General features: G+C 54.0%; 1 protein-coding gene across 1 annotated transcript; it reads right to left on the bottom strand.

Annotated features, from left to right (window-relative positions):
• Nucleotides 1-10,596: 10,596 nt before the first annotated feature.
• Nucleotides 10,597-17,885, bottom strand: LOC119950208 (excitatory amino acid transporter 4-like). The gene is made up of 6 exons (XM_038772337.1): nt 17,802-17,885; nt 14,087-14,342; nt 12,115-12,252; nt 11,649-11,853; nt 11,339-11,381; nt 10,597-10,938 (listed from the first exon to the last, which is right to left on the bottom strand). The coding sequence occupies exons 2-6, from the start codon at nt 14,301-14,303 to the stop codon at nt 10,597-10,599; spliced, it is 945 nt and encodes a 314-aa protein (XP_038628265.1). The 5' UTR covers nt 14,304-14,342; nt 17,802-17,885.
• Nucleotides 17,886-18,594: the final 709 nt, after the last annotated feature.

Below are 18,594 nucleotides of genomic sequence, written 5' to 3' on the forward strand. Positions count from 1 at the left end.
ATTTATTTATTTTACTTGTACATTTCTATCCTACTTATTTTATTTTGTTGGTATGTTTGGTTCTGTTCTCTGTCTCCCCCTTTTAGACTGTGAGCCCACTGTTGGGTAGGGACTGTCTCTATGTGATGCCAATTTGTACTTCCCAAGCGCTTAGTACAGTGCTCTGCACATAGTAAGCGCTCAATAAATACGATTGATTTTAGACTGTGAGCCCACTGTTGGGTAGGGACTGTCTCTATATGTTGCCAACTTGTACTTCCCAAGCGCTTAGTACAGTGCTCTGCACACAGTAAGCGCTCAATAAATACGATTGATTGATTGATTGTCTGTCAGATATGAGGAGGGAGGGCGTTCCAGGCCAGAGGCAAGATGTGGGCGAGAGCTCAGACCCCCTGGACCCATGCCAGTTCAGATTCCCCCCACCCCTCACCCAGCACTGGATCAGGGTTCTGCCAACTGTGGGGGTTCAGGAAAGACCTGTTGACTGACTTTTAGACTGTGAGCCCACTGTTGGGTAGGGACTGTCTCTATATGTTGCCAACTTGTACATCCCAAGCGCTTAGTACAGTGCTCTGCACACAGTAAGCGCTCAATAAATACGATTGATTGATTGATTGATTGATTGACTACACCCTGGGCCGAATCTGGCCTCATCTTGCTAGGGAAGAGAAGTGTGTGGTAATTAGGGTCCCAAGTCCAGACATGGCCATGCCAGTCAGTATGTAAAGTCTGTCTCCCTCCCTCCCATTATCCCTCCAGAACTCCCACTCAGAATCATGATAATCATAATAATGGCAAGCACTGTTCTAAGTGCTGGGGAAGATACGAATTAATCAGGTTGGACACAACCCCTGTTCCACATGGGGCTCACAGCCTAAGTAGGAGGGAGAACAGGCATTGAATCTCCATTTTACGGATGAGGAAACTGAGGCACAGAGAAACTAAGCAACTTGCCTAAATTCACACAGTAGGCAATTTGTGGAGCCGGACTAAGTGCCCAGGTCCTCTGACCACCTGGTCTGTGCTACCGGCCCCTCCCTGCCCCACAGCACTTGGGTATATATATACATATTTATAATTATAATTCTATTTATTTTTAGTAATGATATAATTCTATTTCTAATGATGCTACTGATGCCTGTTTACTTGTTTTGTTGTCTGTCTCCCCCTTTCTAGATTGTGAGCCTGTTGTGGGCAGGGATTGTCTCTGTTGCTGAATTGTACTTCCCAAGTGCTTAGTACAGTGCTCTGCATACAGTAAGTGCTCAATAAATGCGATTGAATGAATGAATGCTCTTTACGCTAGGCTATGCTGAAAGAGTGGATTTAAAGGATTCAGGTTAGTCTTAACAAAGAGATTCCTGACTGAGGCTGTGGCATCGCCTCCTCTGTAGTAGTGGCATTTACTGAGTGCTTACTCCGTGCAAACACTCTAGGCTGAAAGCTCCTTGTGGGCAAGTACCAACTCTTGTACTGTACTTAGTACAGAGCTTAGTACAGTGTTCTGCACATAGTAAGTGCTCAAAAAAATACCACTGATTCATTCACTCATTCAATTGCATTTATTGAGTGCTTACTGTGTGCAGATTACTGTGCCAAGCACATGGGAAAGTACAACACAACAATAAACAGTGACATCTCCTGCCCACAACAAGAGCACAGTCTACAGTGGGGAGATTGATTGATTGATAGATTGATAGAAGACATGATTATTGCTTTCAAGGAGCTTGTAGCACAGCCTGTTGGAAAGAACATGGGCCTGGGAGTGAGAGGACCTGGGTTCTATTCCCGGCTCGGCCAATTGGTTGCTGTGTGACCTTGGGCAAGTCACTTAACTTCTCTGTGCTTCAGTTTCCTTAACTGTAAAGTGGGGATTCAAAACCTGTTCTCCCTTCTACTTAGACTGTGAGTCTCATGTGGGATAAGGACTGTGCCCAACCTGATTAACTTGTATATATGTTTGTACGTATTTATTACTCTATTTTATTTGTACGTATTTATTCTATTTATTTTGTTTTGTTAATATGTTTTAGAGAAGCATCCCCCTCTCCATCCCCCCATCTTACCTCCTTCCCTTCCCCACAGCACCTGTATATATGTATATATGTTTGTACATATTTATTACTCTATTTATTTATTTATTTATTTTACTTGTACATATCTATTCTATTTATTTTATTTTGTTAGAATGTTTGGTTTTGTTCTCTGTCTCCCCATTTTAGACTGTGAGCCCACTGTTGGGTAGGGACTGTCTCTATATGTTGCCAATTTGTACTTCCCAAGTGCTTAGTATAGTGCTCTGCACATAGTAAGCACTCAATAAATACGATTGATGATGATGATGATGGAGTCAGAGGGCATGGGTTCAAATCCCGGCTCCGCCAATTGTCAGCTGTGTGACTTTGGGCAAGTCACTTCACTTCTTTGTGCCTCGGTTCCCTCATCTGTAAAATGGGGGTGAAGACTGTGAGCCCCACGTGGGACAACTTGATCACCTTAAAACCTCTCCAGCGCTTAGAACAGTGCTTTGCACATAGTAAGCGCTTAATAAATGCCATCATTATTATTATTATATTTTGTTTTGTTCTCTGTCTCCCCCTTCTAGACTGTGAGCCCACTGTTGGGTAGGGACCGTCTCTATATGTTGCCAACTTGTACTTCCCAAGCGCTTAGTACAGTGCTCTGCACACAGTAAGCACTCAATACGATTGAATGAATGAATGAATTAACGTGTATCTTCCCCAGTGCTTAGAACAGTGCTTGACACATAGTAAGCACCTAAACAGATACAATAATAATAAAAGTAATAGGCATTTAACTCCCATTTCGCAAATGAGGAAACTCCACCACAGATCAGTGATTTCCCCAAGGTCAAACAGCAGGCAAATGGCAGAGCCAGAATTAGAATCCAGGTATTCTGCCTCTTAGGCCCATGAGAGAGACACAGAATAATTTATAGAAAGGAGGAAGAAGAGAATGGAAAGATGAATAAGTGAATAAGGAGTACAGCCCAAAAGTGCTGGGTCGATAGGGAGGATATGACTTGAGAAGAAAATTAATCCGAGAAAACCTCCTGGCGGAGGTGGGATTTCAAGAAGGGTTTTGAAGATAGGGAGAGCTGAAGCCAGACAGGCTTGAAGTGGGGAGAGGGAGCGGGACAGTTCCAGGGAGGAGGAAGGCCATGAGCAACGGGTCAGAGACGGGTGTGTCGGGAACAAGGTCCAGTGAAAAGGTGAGCTTGGGAGGAATGAAGAGCGAGAGCTGGGGTGTAGTGGGAGAAGGGAGTGAATATATAAGAGGGAGAGAGCTAGAGGAGAGCCTTGAAGCCAGTGATCAGGATTCCCTGCTTGACACGGAGAGGAACGGGTAACGGTTGGAGGGTTTTGAGGAGGGGAGAGATGTGTGCAGAGCAATATTTTAGAAAATGGGGCAGTAATCAATCAGTCGTATTTATTGAATGCTTACTATGTGCAGAGCACAGTCCTAAGCCCTTGAAGCAGCGTGGCTTAGTGGCAAGAGCATGGGTTTAGGAGTCAGAGGTCATGGGTCCTAATCCCCGCTCCATCACTTGTCAGCTGTGTAACTTTGGACAAGTCACTTATTTTACTTGTACATATCTATTCTATTTATTCTATTTTGTTAGTATGTTTGGTTTTGTTCTCTGTCTCCCCCTTTTAGACTGTGAGCCCACTGTTGGGTAGGGACTGTCTCTATATGTTGCCAACTTGTACTTCCCAAGCGCTTAGTACAGTGCTCTGCACACAGTAAGTGCTCAATAAATATGATTGATGATGATGATGACTTAACTTCTCTGTGCCTCAGTTACCTCATCTGTAAAAAGGGGATTAAGACTGCGAGCCCCACGCGGGACAACCTGATAACCTTGTATCTCCCCCAGAGCTTAGAACAGTGCTTAGCACATAGTAAGTGCTTAACAAATATGTGGGACAACCTGATCACCTTGTAACCTCTCCAGCGCTTGGAACAGTGCTTTGCACATAGTAAGCGCTTAATAAATGCTATCATTATTATTATTCTTATTTATTATTATTACACTGAAACAGAGCACAACGAGCAGCAGAGTAAAGTATGAACTAGAGAGGGGAGAGGCTGAAGGCTGAGGGAGCATTCTGGGGAAAAAGAACAGGACAGAGCTGCAGAGGGATTTACCCCTTCCATCAGACTGATGTTCCCCAATCAATCAATCAATTGTATTTATTGAGCGCTTATTGTGTGCAGAGCACTGTACTAAGCGTTTGGGAAGTACAAGTTGGCAACATATAGAGACAGTCCCTACCCAACAGTGGGCTCACAGTCTAAAAGAAGCTGGTGCAGGAATAATAATAATAATGGTATTTTTTAAGCACCTACTATGTATCGAGCACTGTTCTAAGCGCTGGGGTAGATACAAGGTAATCAGGTTGGACACAGCCCCTGTCCCACATGGGGCTCACGGTCTCAATCCCCATTTTACAGACAAGGTAACTGAGATGCAGAGAAGTTAAGTGACTTGCCCAAGGTCACACAGCAGACAAGGGGCAGAGCCGGGATTAGAACCCATGACCTCTGACTCCCAAGCCTGTGCTCTTACCACTAGGCCATGAAGGAGGGGCTGTGTCCCTCAGCCACAGCTCAGCCTCCACTTTGCCTTCTGACGTGTCCCCATTTACCCAGCCATGTCTGCCGGGAAGTTTGTGCCTCACCTCCACGGCAAGTGCCGTCTCCTATGCGTTGTCCTCCCAGCTTCTCCTCTCCTTAAGGCCGACTTCCCCTCGACAAGCCTCAGGCCTGTTCCCCTCTCCTCCTCCCCTTTGCTGGGCCCAGCAGAAGTCTGGGCCACTTCTCCCGATTGGTACATAACTGAAATTTCTTTCCAGTCAGTTGATCATATTTATTTACTGAGCGCTTATTATGTGCACAGCACTGTACTAAGTCCTTGGGAGAGTATAACAGACATGTTCCCTACCCACAGTGAGCTTACAGTCTAGAGAGGGAGGGTATGATCAATCAATCAATCAATCGTATTTATTGAGTGTTTACTGTGTGCAGAGCACTGTACTAAGCGCTTGGGAAGTACAAGTTGGCAACATATAGAGACAGTACCTCGTTCTCGCCTGTCCCGCCATCGACCCCCGGCCCACGTCATCCCCCGGGCCTGGAATGCCCTCCCTCTGCCCATCCACCAAGCTAGCTCTCTTCCTCCCTTCAAGGCCCTACTGAAAGCTCACCTCCTCCAGGAGGCCTTCCCAGACTGAGCCCCTTCCTTCCTCTCCCCCTCGTCCCCCTCTCCATCCCCCCCATCTTACCTCCTTCCCTTCCCCACAGCACCTGTATATATGTATATATGTTTGTACATATTTATTACTCTATTCTACTTGTACATATCTATTCTATTTATTTTATTTTGTTAGTATGTTTGGTTTTGTTCTTTGTCTCCCCCTTTTAGACTGTGAGCCCACTGTTGGGTAGGGACTGTCTCTATATGTTGCCAATTTGTACTTCCCAAGCGCTTAGTACAGTGCTCTGCACATAGTAAGCACTCAATAAATACGATTGATGATGATGATGATGACAGTCCCTACCCAACAGTGGGCTCACAGTCTAGAAGGGGGAGACAGAGAACAAAACCAAACATATTAACAAAATAAAATAAATAGAATAGATATGTACAAGTAAAATAAATAATCAATCTCCTTCTCAGATGCTTCTCTCTCTCTCCCTGGAAACTACCTGGGCACCGGACTTCAGGACCCTCAGAGGGCCTAGCTTTTTCCTTGGTCTTGGAGGAGCCCAGATCCCTGGACATCTCTGCCAATGCCCGACAGTCAGTCATGCAGCACTTGGCCTCTGCCAGCCTCTGGTGATTCCAGGCAGGTGAGGCCTCTCCCCTCCCTGCTCACCCAGGGAGCGCTTCCTGATTGGGGGAAACTGAGGCAAGAATAGGAGCCGTATTTACTGAGCACTCACAGAATGTGATGCACTGTACTAAGCGCTTGGGAAAGTAGAACAGAAGCCAAACACACACTCCCTGCCCAGGCGCTCCAGAGACTAAAGACAATGTGTCCATTGGAAAGAACATAAGTCTGAGAGTCAAGGGATCTGGGTTCTAAATCCCAGCTCTGCCACTAGCCTGCTAAGTCCCTGGGCCTCAGTTTCCTCACCTGTAAAATGAGCATAACAATCCCTTCTTCCCAGAGATGTGGTAACGACAAAATGAGTTCATTAATAGGAAAGCACTTTGGAAATGTAAGAGCCTTCTACCCGTTGTAGGTATTTTTAATGGCATTTGTTAAGTGCTTAGTAGATCCCAGACACTGTACTAAGTGCTGGGGTGGATACAAGGCAATCAGGTTGGACACAGTCAATGTCCCACATGGGGCTCACCATCAATCCCCATTTTACAGATGAGGTCACTGAGGCACAGAGAAGTCAAGTGACTGGCCCAAGGTCACGCAGCAAACAAGTTGGAGAGTCAGGATTAGAACCAAGGTCCCCTACTCCCAGGCCTGAGCTGTTTCCACTAGGCCATGCTGCTTCTCAAGGCTGAGACCAAGGTTAAACCCTAGGCCCCAGCTGAGCCCCACTAACTCCTCCTGCCAAGTCGGTGTTACTGGGGGGTTAGAGGGCTGGGGGAAGATTGAGGGATTCAAGTTGCCTCAAGCCCCCGGGTTCTCATTCACCTTCACTGCCCCGTTCCACTCCAGAAAAGAGCTGGATCCCTGGCCCTCCTGTCACCCCTTCCAGCCTGTAGCTCAGGTGCCAGAGGAAGTTGGCCTAGCCCTGCTGAGAAGGAAGCTGGGGAAAGAAGAGGAAGCCACATCAGGTGAACCGGTCACCCAGCTGGCTGTTCCCAGAGACGCCTACTGGGATTAGCTTGGAGCCTCAGGGGAATGTCCAAAATGGCAGGAGCAGGTGGCTGGGACTGTGGGTTCTGGCTGGAAAGCCCCAGACTTTGACTGACCCGTGAAGGTCCACACCCCCATTCCCCTCTCCCTCCAACACACACACACCTTCGGCCAAGGTCTCCTACATCCTCTTCTCCCCTTCTCCGGTCAATCAATCAATGGCATTGATGAAGCACTTACTAGGTACAGAGCACTCTACTAAGTGCTTGGGAGAGTACAATACAACAGAATTAGCGGACACGTTCCCTGCCCATAACGAGCTCACAGTCTAGAGGCACTCTCTGAGGTGCCTCTAGACTGTCTCCAGACAGTCTCCAGACCCCAAAGCACTAGACAACTGACACGGGGTGGGACAACACAATTGAATTTATTTCTTTATCTCCTCTAACAGTGGCCAAAATTGGGGCCAAGGAGACTGCACATTGAAGCTGAGGGAGGGACCCACTGGCTGAGTTGAGCCCCCCTACTCCCTTCCCTGGCCCCTGGCTCAGGTGGGAGCCTCTGCCCACCCTCACATCTTGGTCTCACCGCCACGGTGCTTATGGCTGGGGTTCTCCTGTGCGATGAGGTGGTAGGGCTTGGCGCTCTCCCTGAGGCCCGAGCGTCCCGGCTCAACATCCTGCTCCGTTTCCAGCTCATGTCGGGACAGGTGCTCCACGATGCCCGCCCCCAGGGCATCCCCCAGCACATTGGTCATGGTGCGCAGGCGGTCTCTGTGGGGCAAGACACAGAGCTGGGGCATGGGCCGGGGCTGGGAGAGGTCACTGGGGTAGGAGGGAGCCGGGAAGGGCAGCTGGGGGTGCTGAGGACTGGAGTGCCCCCCCTTCCCCCAACATTGGGGGATTTCTGGAGCCTTGAGGGGCTGGAGGGATAATAATAATAATAATAATGGTATTTGTTTAGTGCTTACTATGTGCAAAGCACTGTTCTAAGCGCTGGGATGGAGGGATGGAGCAGGGGCAGGAGGGAAACCTACAGAAACCAGTCCACCGCGATGATAAGGGTGATGTCCTCGGAGGGGAGGCCGACGGAGGTCAGGACGATGACCATGGTCACCAGGCCCGCCTGGGGGATGCCCGCCGCCCCAATGCTGGCCGCAGTGGCCGTGATGCTGCAGGGAGGAGAAAGTGGGATCGGGGTCGGTCCGAAGGCTGGATGGGGGCCTGTTCCAGAGGGGCCAGGAGAGGGAGAGCCCCCTGGGCTACCCGCCCAGACCACGCCCTTCACCTGATGGTGATGATCTGGCCCAGGTTGAGCTCATAGTTGTTGACCTGAGCGATGAAGATGGCGGCCAGCGCCTCATAGAGTGCCGTGCCATCCATGTTGATGGTGGCGCCCACGGGCAGCACAAAGCGGGTGATGCGCCGGTCCACACCAATGTTCTCCTCCAGGCAGCGGAACGTGATGGGCAGGGTGGCTGAGCTGGGGGGTGGGGAGCGGGCAGAGCCCAGGGTCAGCCAATCCCCAGCCCGGATCGAGCACCCGCTGGGAGCCAGCCCTGTCCTGGGTGCTGGGTGGTGGGGTTGGTGGGGGGGGAACAGAGAGAGGAGGAGGAGGAGGAGGAGGAATCAGGGTCCCTGTCCTCAAGGGGCTGCTAATCTGATGGGGGAGACAGGACACATACACACACACTCTCTCTCTCTCTCTCATACACAGTCCCTGTCTTGAGAGGATTTACAGCCCAATGGAGGAAGACAGTACCAGTAAAAACCCATGTACCCACAGACAGACAAACAAATGGACATATTTCCTGCCAGGGACTACAACAGAGATACAAAAGCAAATCCTCACACATGTGTGTTTCAGAGATGGAGGGGAGGGACGGATGCAAGGGAGGAAAGGGGAGAGGGGAGAGGAGATGGGGCTTTGGCAGCTCAGCCCAAGGTTCCCCGCAACTCCTCCGCTGGCGAGACCCAGCAGTGCCCACTGACCTCGGTGTGACTCCTCCGGGCGCTAGAGGCCTGCCCGGGCTGAATCTTGGGGCCTGAGCTGGAGTGGGTGGGGCCGGACCTGGCCCCACACCCACCTTCCCCTGGGCCAGGCCTGCCTGAGTCCAAACTGGCTTGGAGGGTGCAGAGAGGTTGGGGGGAGCAGCAAGACAGGGCTTCTAGGTCCATTTCTAGGACAAGCATCCCGGGCTGGGTTCCCCTCACTGGGTGAGCAGGGCGCCCTGGCACAACGACCCCATACAGGGACATGGGAGGGGAGTGCGGAAATCCCCCGGTGGGGGGGCCGACTCAAAGGTTAGGCCGAGGCCTGTGGGCCCGGCTGAGGAAGCCCCATCCCGCCACCATCCCTGGGTCGGGCTTCCAGGCAGGCAAGGGGCGCCAGCAACCATCGGCTCGGGCCGGCACCTGCCCCAGGCTCTCACTGGTCACGTCCTCTCTGCCCCCTGGACCTCCAAGCCACTGGGCGGTAGGCCCCACGGAGGGGGGGTGGCTGGCAGGGGCTTGGGCGAGGGGGTGGCCGGGCAGGGCAGGGTGGGCAGAGGAGAGGAAAGCGGAGAGGCGGGGGGGAGGTGGGCAGAGGCCGGGCCGGGGAGTACCTGGAAGACGTGCCCATGGCGGTGATGAGGGCCTGCAGCATGCCCCCGATGAAGACGTATGGGTTCTTGCGGGTGACGAGGAAGTAGAGCAGGGGCAAGATGCAGAGGGCGTGGATGAGCAGCCCCACGATGACAGTCAGCGTGTACAGCCCCAGCTGGCCCCCCATCACCGCCAGGTCCTCCATCTCCAAGATTTTGCCCGAGATCAGGAAGAGAATGCCCACGGGCGCGTACCTGGGGCCGGGGTGGCGCCATCAGCCCCAGGGCTCAGCGTGGCACTCCGGAGCAGGCTTGAGACAATCACCTCGGTGGGATTAGAACTTGGCTCCGGCCGCCATCCCAGCCCCCGGCTCAGCCTGCGGGGCTGCTGGTCTGGTGCTGAACCGATGCCCTGGCCTCTACCCTTCCACGTGGCCCAGGGCAGGGGGCACCACTGCAGCCCAGACTCTGGAGAAAGGGACGTTGGCATTCATCCGCTGGGCAGGGCCGGTCTCTCGAGATTACAGATGGCCCGGCCGGGGACGGGGAGGGGAGATGCGGCTCCGTGGGGGCTCCCAGGCCCCATACAGGCTCCATTTGCCTTCCCTCCCCCCAGACCCTCACCAAATCCTGGGTTCAAATCCTGAAAGGGGCCATGAAGGAGTCCAATGCTCTGCCATCGGCTCTCCAGTGCCCCCAGGCCCTGTCCCCCCAGCCCCCTCCCCCAGAGCCCCTAGCCCTCTGCCCTTCCAGTCTCCCCAGGCCCTCTGCCCCCACAGGCTGCCCAGAGCCTTCAGCCCCCTGTCCTTCCAGTCTCTCCAGGACTCCTCAGGTCCCCCTGTCCCCTGTTCCCCCAGGCTCCCCAAGGCCTCCAACCCCCTGGCCTCCTAGGCTCCCTGGAGCCTCCAGCCCTGTGTCTTCCCAGGCCCCCCGGGGCCTCCAGCCCCATGTCTTCCTAGGCTCCCTGGGGTCTCCAGCCTTCTGCCCTTCCAGTCTCCCCAGGGGCCCCAATATCCCCATCCTGCCAGACTCCCCCGGGACCCCCAGCCCCCTGTCCTCCCAGACTCCCCTGGGGCCCCCAGCCCCCACAGTGTCATGTCCATCCTGTATTCTCAGGCCTCTGCCCCCCGGGACCCCCAGATCCAGACCCCCGGGCCCCCAGCCTGCTCACCAGATGATGATGCCCACAAGATGCATGATGGCCTCGTTGAGACTGTCGAAGAATTCCTGCAGAATCCGACCCTTCTGCTTCATCCTGCCCACAACCAGGCCAAAGCAGACAGAGAAGACCACCAGCCCCAGGGCGTTGACCCCGCTGACTGAGCCAGGCACGGGCACGACCTCCTCATACTTCAGCACCTTCTGCAGGCTGCCCAGAGCCTGGCTCACATTGTACAAGATCCCCGTGACATTCTCCGGAGGAGGAGACAGGCTGGGCCCTGACTCCGTCATATTTCCTGACCGTGGGGCCACCCGGGTCACCGCCCTGGTACTGTAGTGGGTCTTGAACTGCAAGCCAAGAGAAGAGAGACAGCCCCGGAGGGCGGGGCCAGGGGATCGGGAAGGTCCTCTGGGTTCCGCACCCAGCTCCCTCCCTTTGGATATGCCAAGGAGCCTGCCCCAGCAGTCACCACCGACCCCTCTGCGGGCACCGGTTTCCAGGGAGAATGCCCATTGGCCTAGAGAGGGGGCCAGGCTCGCCCTTATAACCCTTGCCTCTCTTCTGGTCCTTGGCAAGCCTGGCAACCTCTTTCAGGCCCAAGGGTTCTGCTCTTTCCCATCCCCTTCCCAACCTTTCTTCCCCTTTTCCTCCCCATCTCCCTCCCACCCAGACCTGAAGGAACAGGGCAGATCTGCACACAGTTAGGCAGTCGATCAATACCATTGGTAGATAGATTGGGCCCCTCACCTGTTTGAAGCATGCTTCCACCAGATTGGGCGGGAACATGTTCCTGCAGTCAATCAGAGAGGGAGAGAGGGAGGGAGGGTTACCCACTAGTCCCAATTCGGGGAACTAAGCATGTGTGACGGAAGCTGACTGCTGGAGAGGGGGAGGCAGAGGATTGCCTGGAGGTCCTGGAAAGGGCAGGGGAGGATGCAGCTCTGCTTGGGCAGAGACCGGGGCTGGGTCCAGATGAGAGCAGAGGCAGAGGTCTGGGCAGAGGCTGCGGGCAGGCCCGTGCCCATGCCACCCCCCTGCCACGGCTGGCCGGAATCACCTAATGAGATCCATGAAGGCATCGGCGGCGGACACCTGCTCCACCTGGCCCTCGCGGTGCAGTGTGGTCTTGGAGCCTTTGCCCGGGTGGATGATGGTCACCATGAGGATGCCAGTGAAGACTGCCAGGACCGTGGTCACCATGTAGTACACCACCGCCCGCACCCCCATCCGGCCCGAAGACGCGCTGTCCAAGGAGGCCATGCCTATGGGGCCGGGCAGCCCATTACAGCCTGCGGGTCGGGTTCAAACCGCCCACCCTGGGGATGACCAGTCCCTCCAGGGCCTCAGCCCAGAGCCTATCTGCCCCATTCCGCTCTGCCCCTACCCTCCCCACACAAGTCTCGGCTGCCAGTGCCTGGGGCAGCCCCAGAGGACAGACAGACGACTTTAATGTGGATCAGAGGGCGGGGGCCCAAGGGACCCATTGGCTGAAGCGGGCCGGGCGCAGCTGAGCACCCGCTCACCGGTAACCAGGCTAGAGACGATCAGGGGCAGGACCAGCATCTGCAGCATCCGCATCAGCAGCTCCCCGGGGAAGGAGAAATACTTGATCTGGCGGTAGCTCATCTTGTAGGGCCGCAGGGCAAAGGCCAGGCTGATCCCTGCATGGATGGGATGGGAGAGGAGGGGGCAGCTGGGGGCGGCTCAGGAATCTGGTCAGGGTCTGGGAGCGGGAGACCCGATCTGAGAGGCCAGATTTGCCATTGCCTCTAGAAAGAGGGGGGAAAGGCCTCAGGACAAGAGCCACCAAGAGAGAGTCCCCATGGGGGGAGCCCTGGGAGGAAGAGTCAGACGTGTGGACACCTCTCTGCTTGCCGGCACCAGCGGACCCAGACCTGAGTCACTTGAGCCCCCGTGGAGAGCATTGTAGGAGGAAGAATCCAGCACCAGTCCGGCCAGGAACCTCTCCTTGGGCACCGAAAAGGGGGACCGGGACAAACGCAGGGTGAGTTTGGGATCACAGAACCCCTGGCTTGCTTGAGTGGCGTGACTAGAGCAGCTTTCCTGGGTATCAGAAGGCAGGAATGTGCCAGAGAAGGGTCAGGGCATGAGGAATCCTGAGAAAAGGGCTCTGAGAGCTCACACAATCCAGTGTGGCTGGGAACAGGCCATCGCTTAGCCCAGGAAACAAATGGGGAGGGTGGGAGAAGGAGAAGAGGAAGGGAGGGAGGAGGGGTGGGGAACTGGCCCCCAGAACCCTCACTGACCCCTGTTCTTCCCTGGTAGCATCGGTGCCCATCCTAGGGAGGCCCTGAGGGTGAGGTTTGGGAGCCCCTTCCTTCCTCTCCCCCTCGTCCCCCTCTCCATCCCCCCCCCTTACCTCCTTCCCTTCCTCACAGCACCTGTATATATGTATATATGTTTGTACATATTTATTACTCTATTTATTTATTTATTTTACTTGTACATATCTATTCTATTTATTTTATTTTGTTAATATGTTTGGTTTTGTTCTCTGTCTCCCCCTTCTAGACTGTGAGCCCACTGTTGGGTAGGGACTGTCTCTATGTGTTGCCAACTTGTACTTCCCAAGCGCTTAGTACAGTGCTCTGCACACAGTAAGCGCTCAATAAATACAATTGATTGATTGATTGTTCAATGAAAGGTTGCAGGGCCACGGGGCCAAGTCACTGAAATCAGGAGCCGTGGGTCAAGTCGTCACCTGCATTGAAGCTGCTATGCCTCAGCCGGCTAGTCACTTAACCTTTCTGGGCCACCCTGGCGACCTCAAAATGATAATAATAACTGTGGCGTTTGTTAAGTGCTTACTATATACCAAGCACAGTACTAAGTACTGATGTAGATACAAGCTAATCAGGTCCCACATGGGGCTCACAGTCTAAGAAGGAGGGAGAACGGGTACTGGACCCCCATTTTGCAAATGAGGGAACTGAGATACCGATAAGTTAAGTGATTTGCCCAAGGTCATTCAGCAGGTAAGTGGCAGAGTCAGGATTAGAACCCAGATCCTCTCTTTCCCCTAGGCCACACCGCTTCTCAATCTGAGAATGCCTATACAACCCTGGAGAGGGAAAGACTTGCTCCCCAAAGAACTGGGGGCCTGCACAACGTGGGTCTCCTGAGTGACCCTCAAAACCTTTGCCCCCTCCTTCCCGCCCTGGTGGATCTGTGTCCCAAGGGCCTCGCCATGGCCAGGGCAGGATGGCCCCATAGGCATCCCTGGACATCATCATCATCAATCGTATTTATTGAGCGCCTACTGTGTGCAGAGCACTGTACTAAGCGCTTGGGAAGTACAAGTTGGCAACATATAGAGACAGTCCCTACCCAACAGTGGGCACTGGTATGACAAGTGTAGCACCCGCCAGCCCCGGGTGCTCACCCTCGAGCAGGGTCAGGGTGAAAAGGCAGCGTTGCCCACCTCCCTGGCCCAAGCCCTCCCTGTCCCACCACCACCTGCCCACCACTGCTCACCTATGATGACGGAGCTGATGGTGAGCAACAAGAACGCATTTCGACGCAGGAAGCTGAGGACCCGTTCCCGGGTCAGCGTCTGCACCTGGAGCCGGGCCCGGGCCGCCCGATGCTGCATGGCCAGGTGGAGTTGCTGTAGCCGGGTCTCCCCACTCAGCCGCTTGGCCGCAGCCTCGTTCAGGAAGAGGCTGTTGGCGTGGGCCCTGGACTCACCCATCCTATCGTCCAGCACGGCCAGTTCCAGCTGGCGAAGCCCCTGAGAGAGGATGAAGGAGCAGGGCACGGGATTACTAGCTGCAGAACTGGCACCGTCTCACCCACGGTATCCCGTCTGACCCTCCCCCGGACCAGAGAGACAAATGAAAAATTCAAGGCTCAGCTTCTGCCCTGCCCACCTGCCCCTCCCACCCCCTGCCACACATGCATGCTCTCTCTCATACACGCACCTCTCGTCACTGCCAAGTCCCTCTCATATCCTCAAAGGGGATTCAATTAGTCACTGATCCAGAACTCTCCAAAGCCCAACGTTTGCAAAGGTTACATGGGGCCAGGCTGACCTCCAGACCTTCTGGGCCTGCCCCATGACCTCTAACGTGTGCCCTGGCCCAGCCTCCTGATACACCAAGCCCAATTCTTGCCACCTGAGAGCTGGCTGGAAACCCATGGCTCTGAGAGCAGGGCAGGCATGGCAGGTGCCACAATAATAATAATAATAATTATTATTATTATGGTATTTTTAAGTGCTTACTATGTACCCAGCACTGTTCTAAGTTCTGGGGTAGATACAACATAATCATGTTGGGCAAATCCCCATCCCACTTGGAGCTCACAGTCTCAATCCCCATTTTACAGATGCGATAATCAATCAATCAATCGTATTTATTGAGCGCTTACTGTGTGCAGAGCACTGTACTAAGCGCTTGGGAAGTACAAGTTGGCAACATATAGAGACAGTCCCTACCCAACAGTGGGCTCACAGTCTAGAACGGGGAAACAGAGAACAAAACCAAACATATTAACAAAATAAAATAAATAGAATAGATATGTACAAGTAAAATAAATAGAGTAATAAATATGTACAAACATATATACATACATACACCAATGCGGGTGTGGATAAGCCACTCAAGCCCTTAGGGCCCATGGCCTCTCCAGCTGCTATTAAGAGCTCCTAAGTATTTACTAGGTGCCCAGCACTTTGCACAGGATCTGTAGCCTTTAAGCACTAATCACCCCACCCTCCACACTTCTGTACCTGTCCATAGCTGTTTAATCTTCACCCCTCTCAAACTGTGAGGTTCTTGTGGCCAGGGAACATGTCCACCGACTGTCATATTGTACCTCTGAAAGCTTAGAACAGTGCTTGCATACAGTAAGCATTCGATAGTATGAGATCCCACTCTATCCAACGGCAGGGGATAACTTCATCAAGGACGGAATAGCTATTTGGGAAGCAGAAAGAGCATGCAATTGGGACTCAGAGGACATGGGTTGTAATTCCAGCTCCTCCAACTTGTTTGCTCTGTGACCTTGGGTAAGACACTTTATTTGTCTGTGCCTCAGTTTCTTCAACAGAGAAGCAGCGTGGCTCAGTGGGAAGAGCATGGGCTTTTAGAGTCAGAGGTCATGGGTTCAAATCCCAGCTCTGCCAATTGTCAGCCGTGACTTTGGGCAACTTCTCTGTGCCTCAGTTACCTCATCTGTTAAATGAGGATTAAGACTGTGAGCCTCCCGTGGGACAACCTGATCACCTTGTAACTGAGGCACAGAGAAGTTAAGTGACTTGCTCAAGGTCAAGCAGCAGACAAGTGGCAGAGCCGGGGTTAGAACCCATGAGCTCTGACTCCCAAGCCCACGCTCTGGCTACTAGGCCATGCTGCTTCTCCAAAGGGCTACATTACAGGCAGCCCTAGCTCCCCAGAGTCCACTTCTGCGTGGGGAGAAGGGAGGGGTTCTGGGACACCAGGAAAGCCTCTCCATCCCACGGCCCAAGATGAGAGGCCTCTGTGCCTGCCTGCCCGCCTATCCGTGCCACTGTCCACCCACTCCTCACTTGGATTTTGCTCTTGTCCTTCCCAATCCTCGAAGAGAACACCACCAGCATAGAAGATGACAGGCACTAACCTTTCCCTGGCCGCTGACCTTCCATCTCTGGCTTTGTCACAGGGCCTTGAGTCATGGGACCACCCAGCACCCTGGTTCCCCTCGCCCAGGTCTAAGCCCACTCTGGCCACCCCAGGAGGTTTGGATTCTCTCCCCTTGCTCCCATCCTGGGGGCACCTCAGAGAAGTGGGGAGGGGGGCTGCCAGGGACAGAAGCAGAGAGTCCCCATTTCCTGGAACCCAAGGGGTCCTACTAATGGTGCAGCCCGCCAAGAGGAGTGTCTCATCACCAGGTCCCTATCCCTGATCCTGCTGCAGCCATACTGGTGGCGGGCAGGTATGGACCGGGCCAGTGGGGAGGGGAAGAAAGTGCTTCAGATGGCTATCACCCCACTCACACCACCCAGAGACAGCAGCAGGAGAAAGGCGGATCAGCGGCCAACAGCACCCAGGGCCTGCGGAGGCAGGCATCAGAGACCTTTGACGCCGAGTTTTCCTCACCCGCCCTCACTGCTCCACCAAGCTCCTCGGCCCAGAGGAGGTCTGCTCTTCCAATAGGGTCTCTGTACCCAGCCACCATTACCAGGAAAGCTTCAGGGTGGGGATGCTCGCCCTCCACAGCCCCAGGATTCTGCCTCCAGTGTCCCTCCCCACCACCAGGCCCCATGAAAGAGTCATGCCTGGCCCCCTCCACCCCCACCCAGGCCCAGAGAGGCCACACAGCAGGAAGCAGGGAGCCTGACTCCCGGCCCAGGGCCTCCATTCAAGAGGGCTAACCGGGCAGCTCAGCACAACCCAGGTCAAATCTTGAGGCATGACTGGGCTGAGAGGGGCTGGCTTGGGAGTTGCGGGTGGTCCCTAGGCGTAGAACTGGGGCCGGGCCTGTTGGAGCAGGGCCCCTGAGGAGAGAGACGGCCCGTCCGGGCTCAAGTCCAGCCGATGTGGCCAGTGGTTGTGCCAAGCTGCCCCTGAGCAACTGCCCTCCTCCTGCTTCCTTCGGGGCTCTCCTCTGAGGGACCCAATAATAATAATAATAATAATGGCATTTATTAAGTGCTTACTATGTGCCAAGCACTGTTCTAAGCGCTGGGGAGGTTACAAGGTGATCAGGTGGTCCCACGGGGGCTCAGTCTTAATCCCCATGCAGAGCACCGTCCTAAGCACTTGGGAGAGCACAATACGGCCATATAATGGACATTCTGAATTGTACTTTCTACGACCTTAGTACAGTGCTCTGCAGACAGTAAGCACTCAATAAACATGAACGAATGAATCAATCGAATGAATGAGTGAATGAACAGCTTCCCCAGTGCCCCCTGTGCACAGTGTTCAACGTCAAAGGGCAGAAGGCTGCTTCTACGAACGGTGCTCTGCACATAGTAAGCGCTCAATAAATACGATTGATGATGATGAGAAAGTCAGGGGCATGTGTCAATCTGGCTGCGCCACCTCTTTAAAGCCCAGCTCCCGGCGCTCCTTGGCCCCTCCGAAAAGGGGAAGGAGGGGGAAGAGGAGAAAGGAGGAGATGGAAGATTGGGCTCCCCTCCCTCCATCCCTCCATCCCTCCCGGTCCCTTCGTTTGGACCCCCCGACGTGGGCCCGGCTCGACTCACCAACGGCGGCGGCGAAAGGGTCGGAAGGGGCCGAGTCCCCAAAGCGGGGGGGCTCGGGGAAGGTGGGACCGGGCGCTTAGTACAGTGCTCTGCACCCAGTAAGCGCTCAATAAATACGATTGATGATGATCGGCGGGGAGATGGTGGGGGGGCCTCCGGCTGGAGCTGAGCGGCTCCGCCTTGGAAAGGAGACAAGCAAGGGGAGGAGGACGAGGAGAAGATTGGGAGGGCTGTCACTGAGCCCACGTGTGTGTGTGTGTGTGTGTGGTGTGTGTGTGTTTGGTGTGTGGGTGTGTGGTGTGGCTGCGCGCGCGCGCGCCCGACTTTCCCATCATCAGCCTCCCCCATCTCCACCATCTGCCCTGGGATTGCAATCTTCTTCCCCCCTCCCTCCCCAACCTGTTTTCCACCGCTCCGTTCCTCCTTTCTCTCAACCCCTCCCTCCCTCTCCTCGCTAGTCTTCTCTCCCTCCTGACCCAAATCTCTATCCTACAGGGGTAGAAACTGAATTCACGTGAAATCTTCCCAAGGGGGTCAAGTTCGGGAGCCAGCTCCCGCCTAACCCCCACCACCCTGAGGCAGGGCTGTGGAAATACTATTGGGGCTACCTTTTCCCCATTATCACCTATTTTTTTTCATTTATCTTTATCTCTTTCTCTCTCTCTCTCTCCCCCACACCCTCCCACCAAGCTAGGAAGAGGTGGGAACCAGGAAAGAGACAGGCAGCACTTTCTCTTCCTGGTCACCTCAGTCTCCTTTTCCCTTCCAGTCACTTTTTAACTGTAGGGGGAAA

The sequence above is a fragment of the Tachyglossus aculeatus genome, chromosome X1, assembly GCF_015852505.1.
Source record: "Tachyglossus aculeatus isolate mTacAcu1 chromosome X1, mTacAcu1.pri, whole genome shotgun sequence".
In the NCBI taxonomy this organism is placed as follows: domain Eukaryota; kingdom Metazoa; phylum Chordata; class Mammalia; order Monotremata; family Tachyglossidae; genus Tachyglossus; species Tachyglossus aculeatus.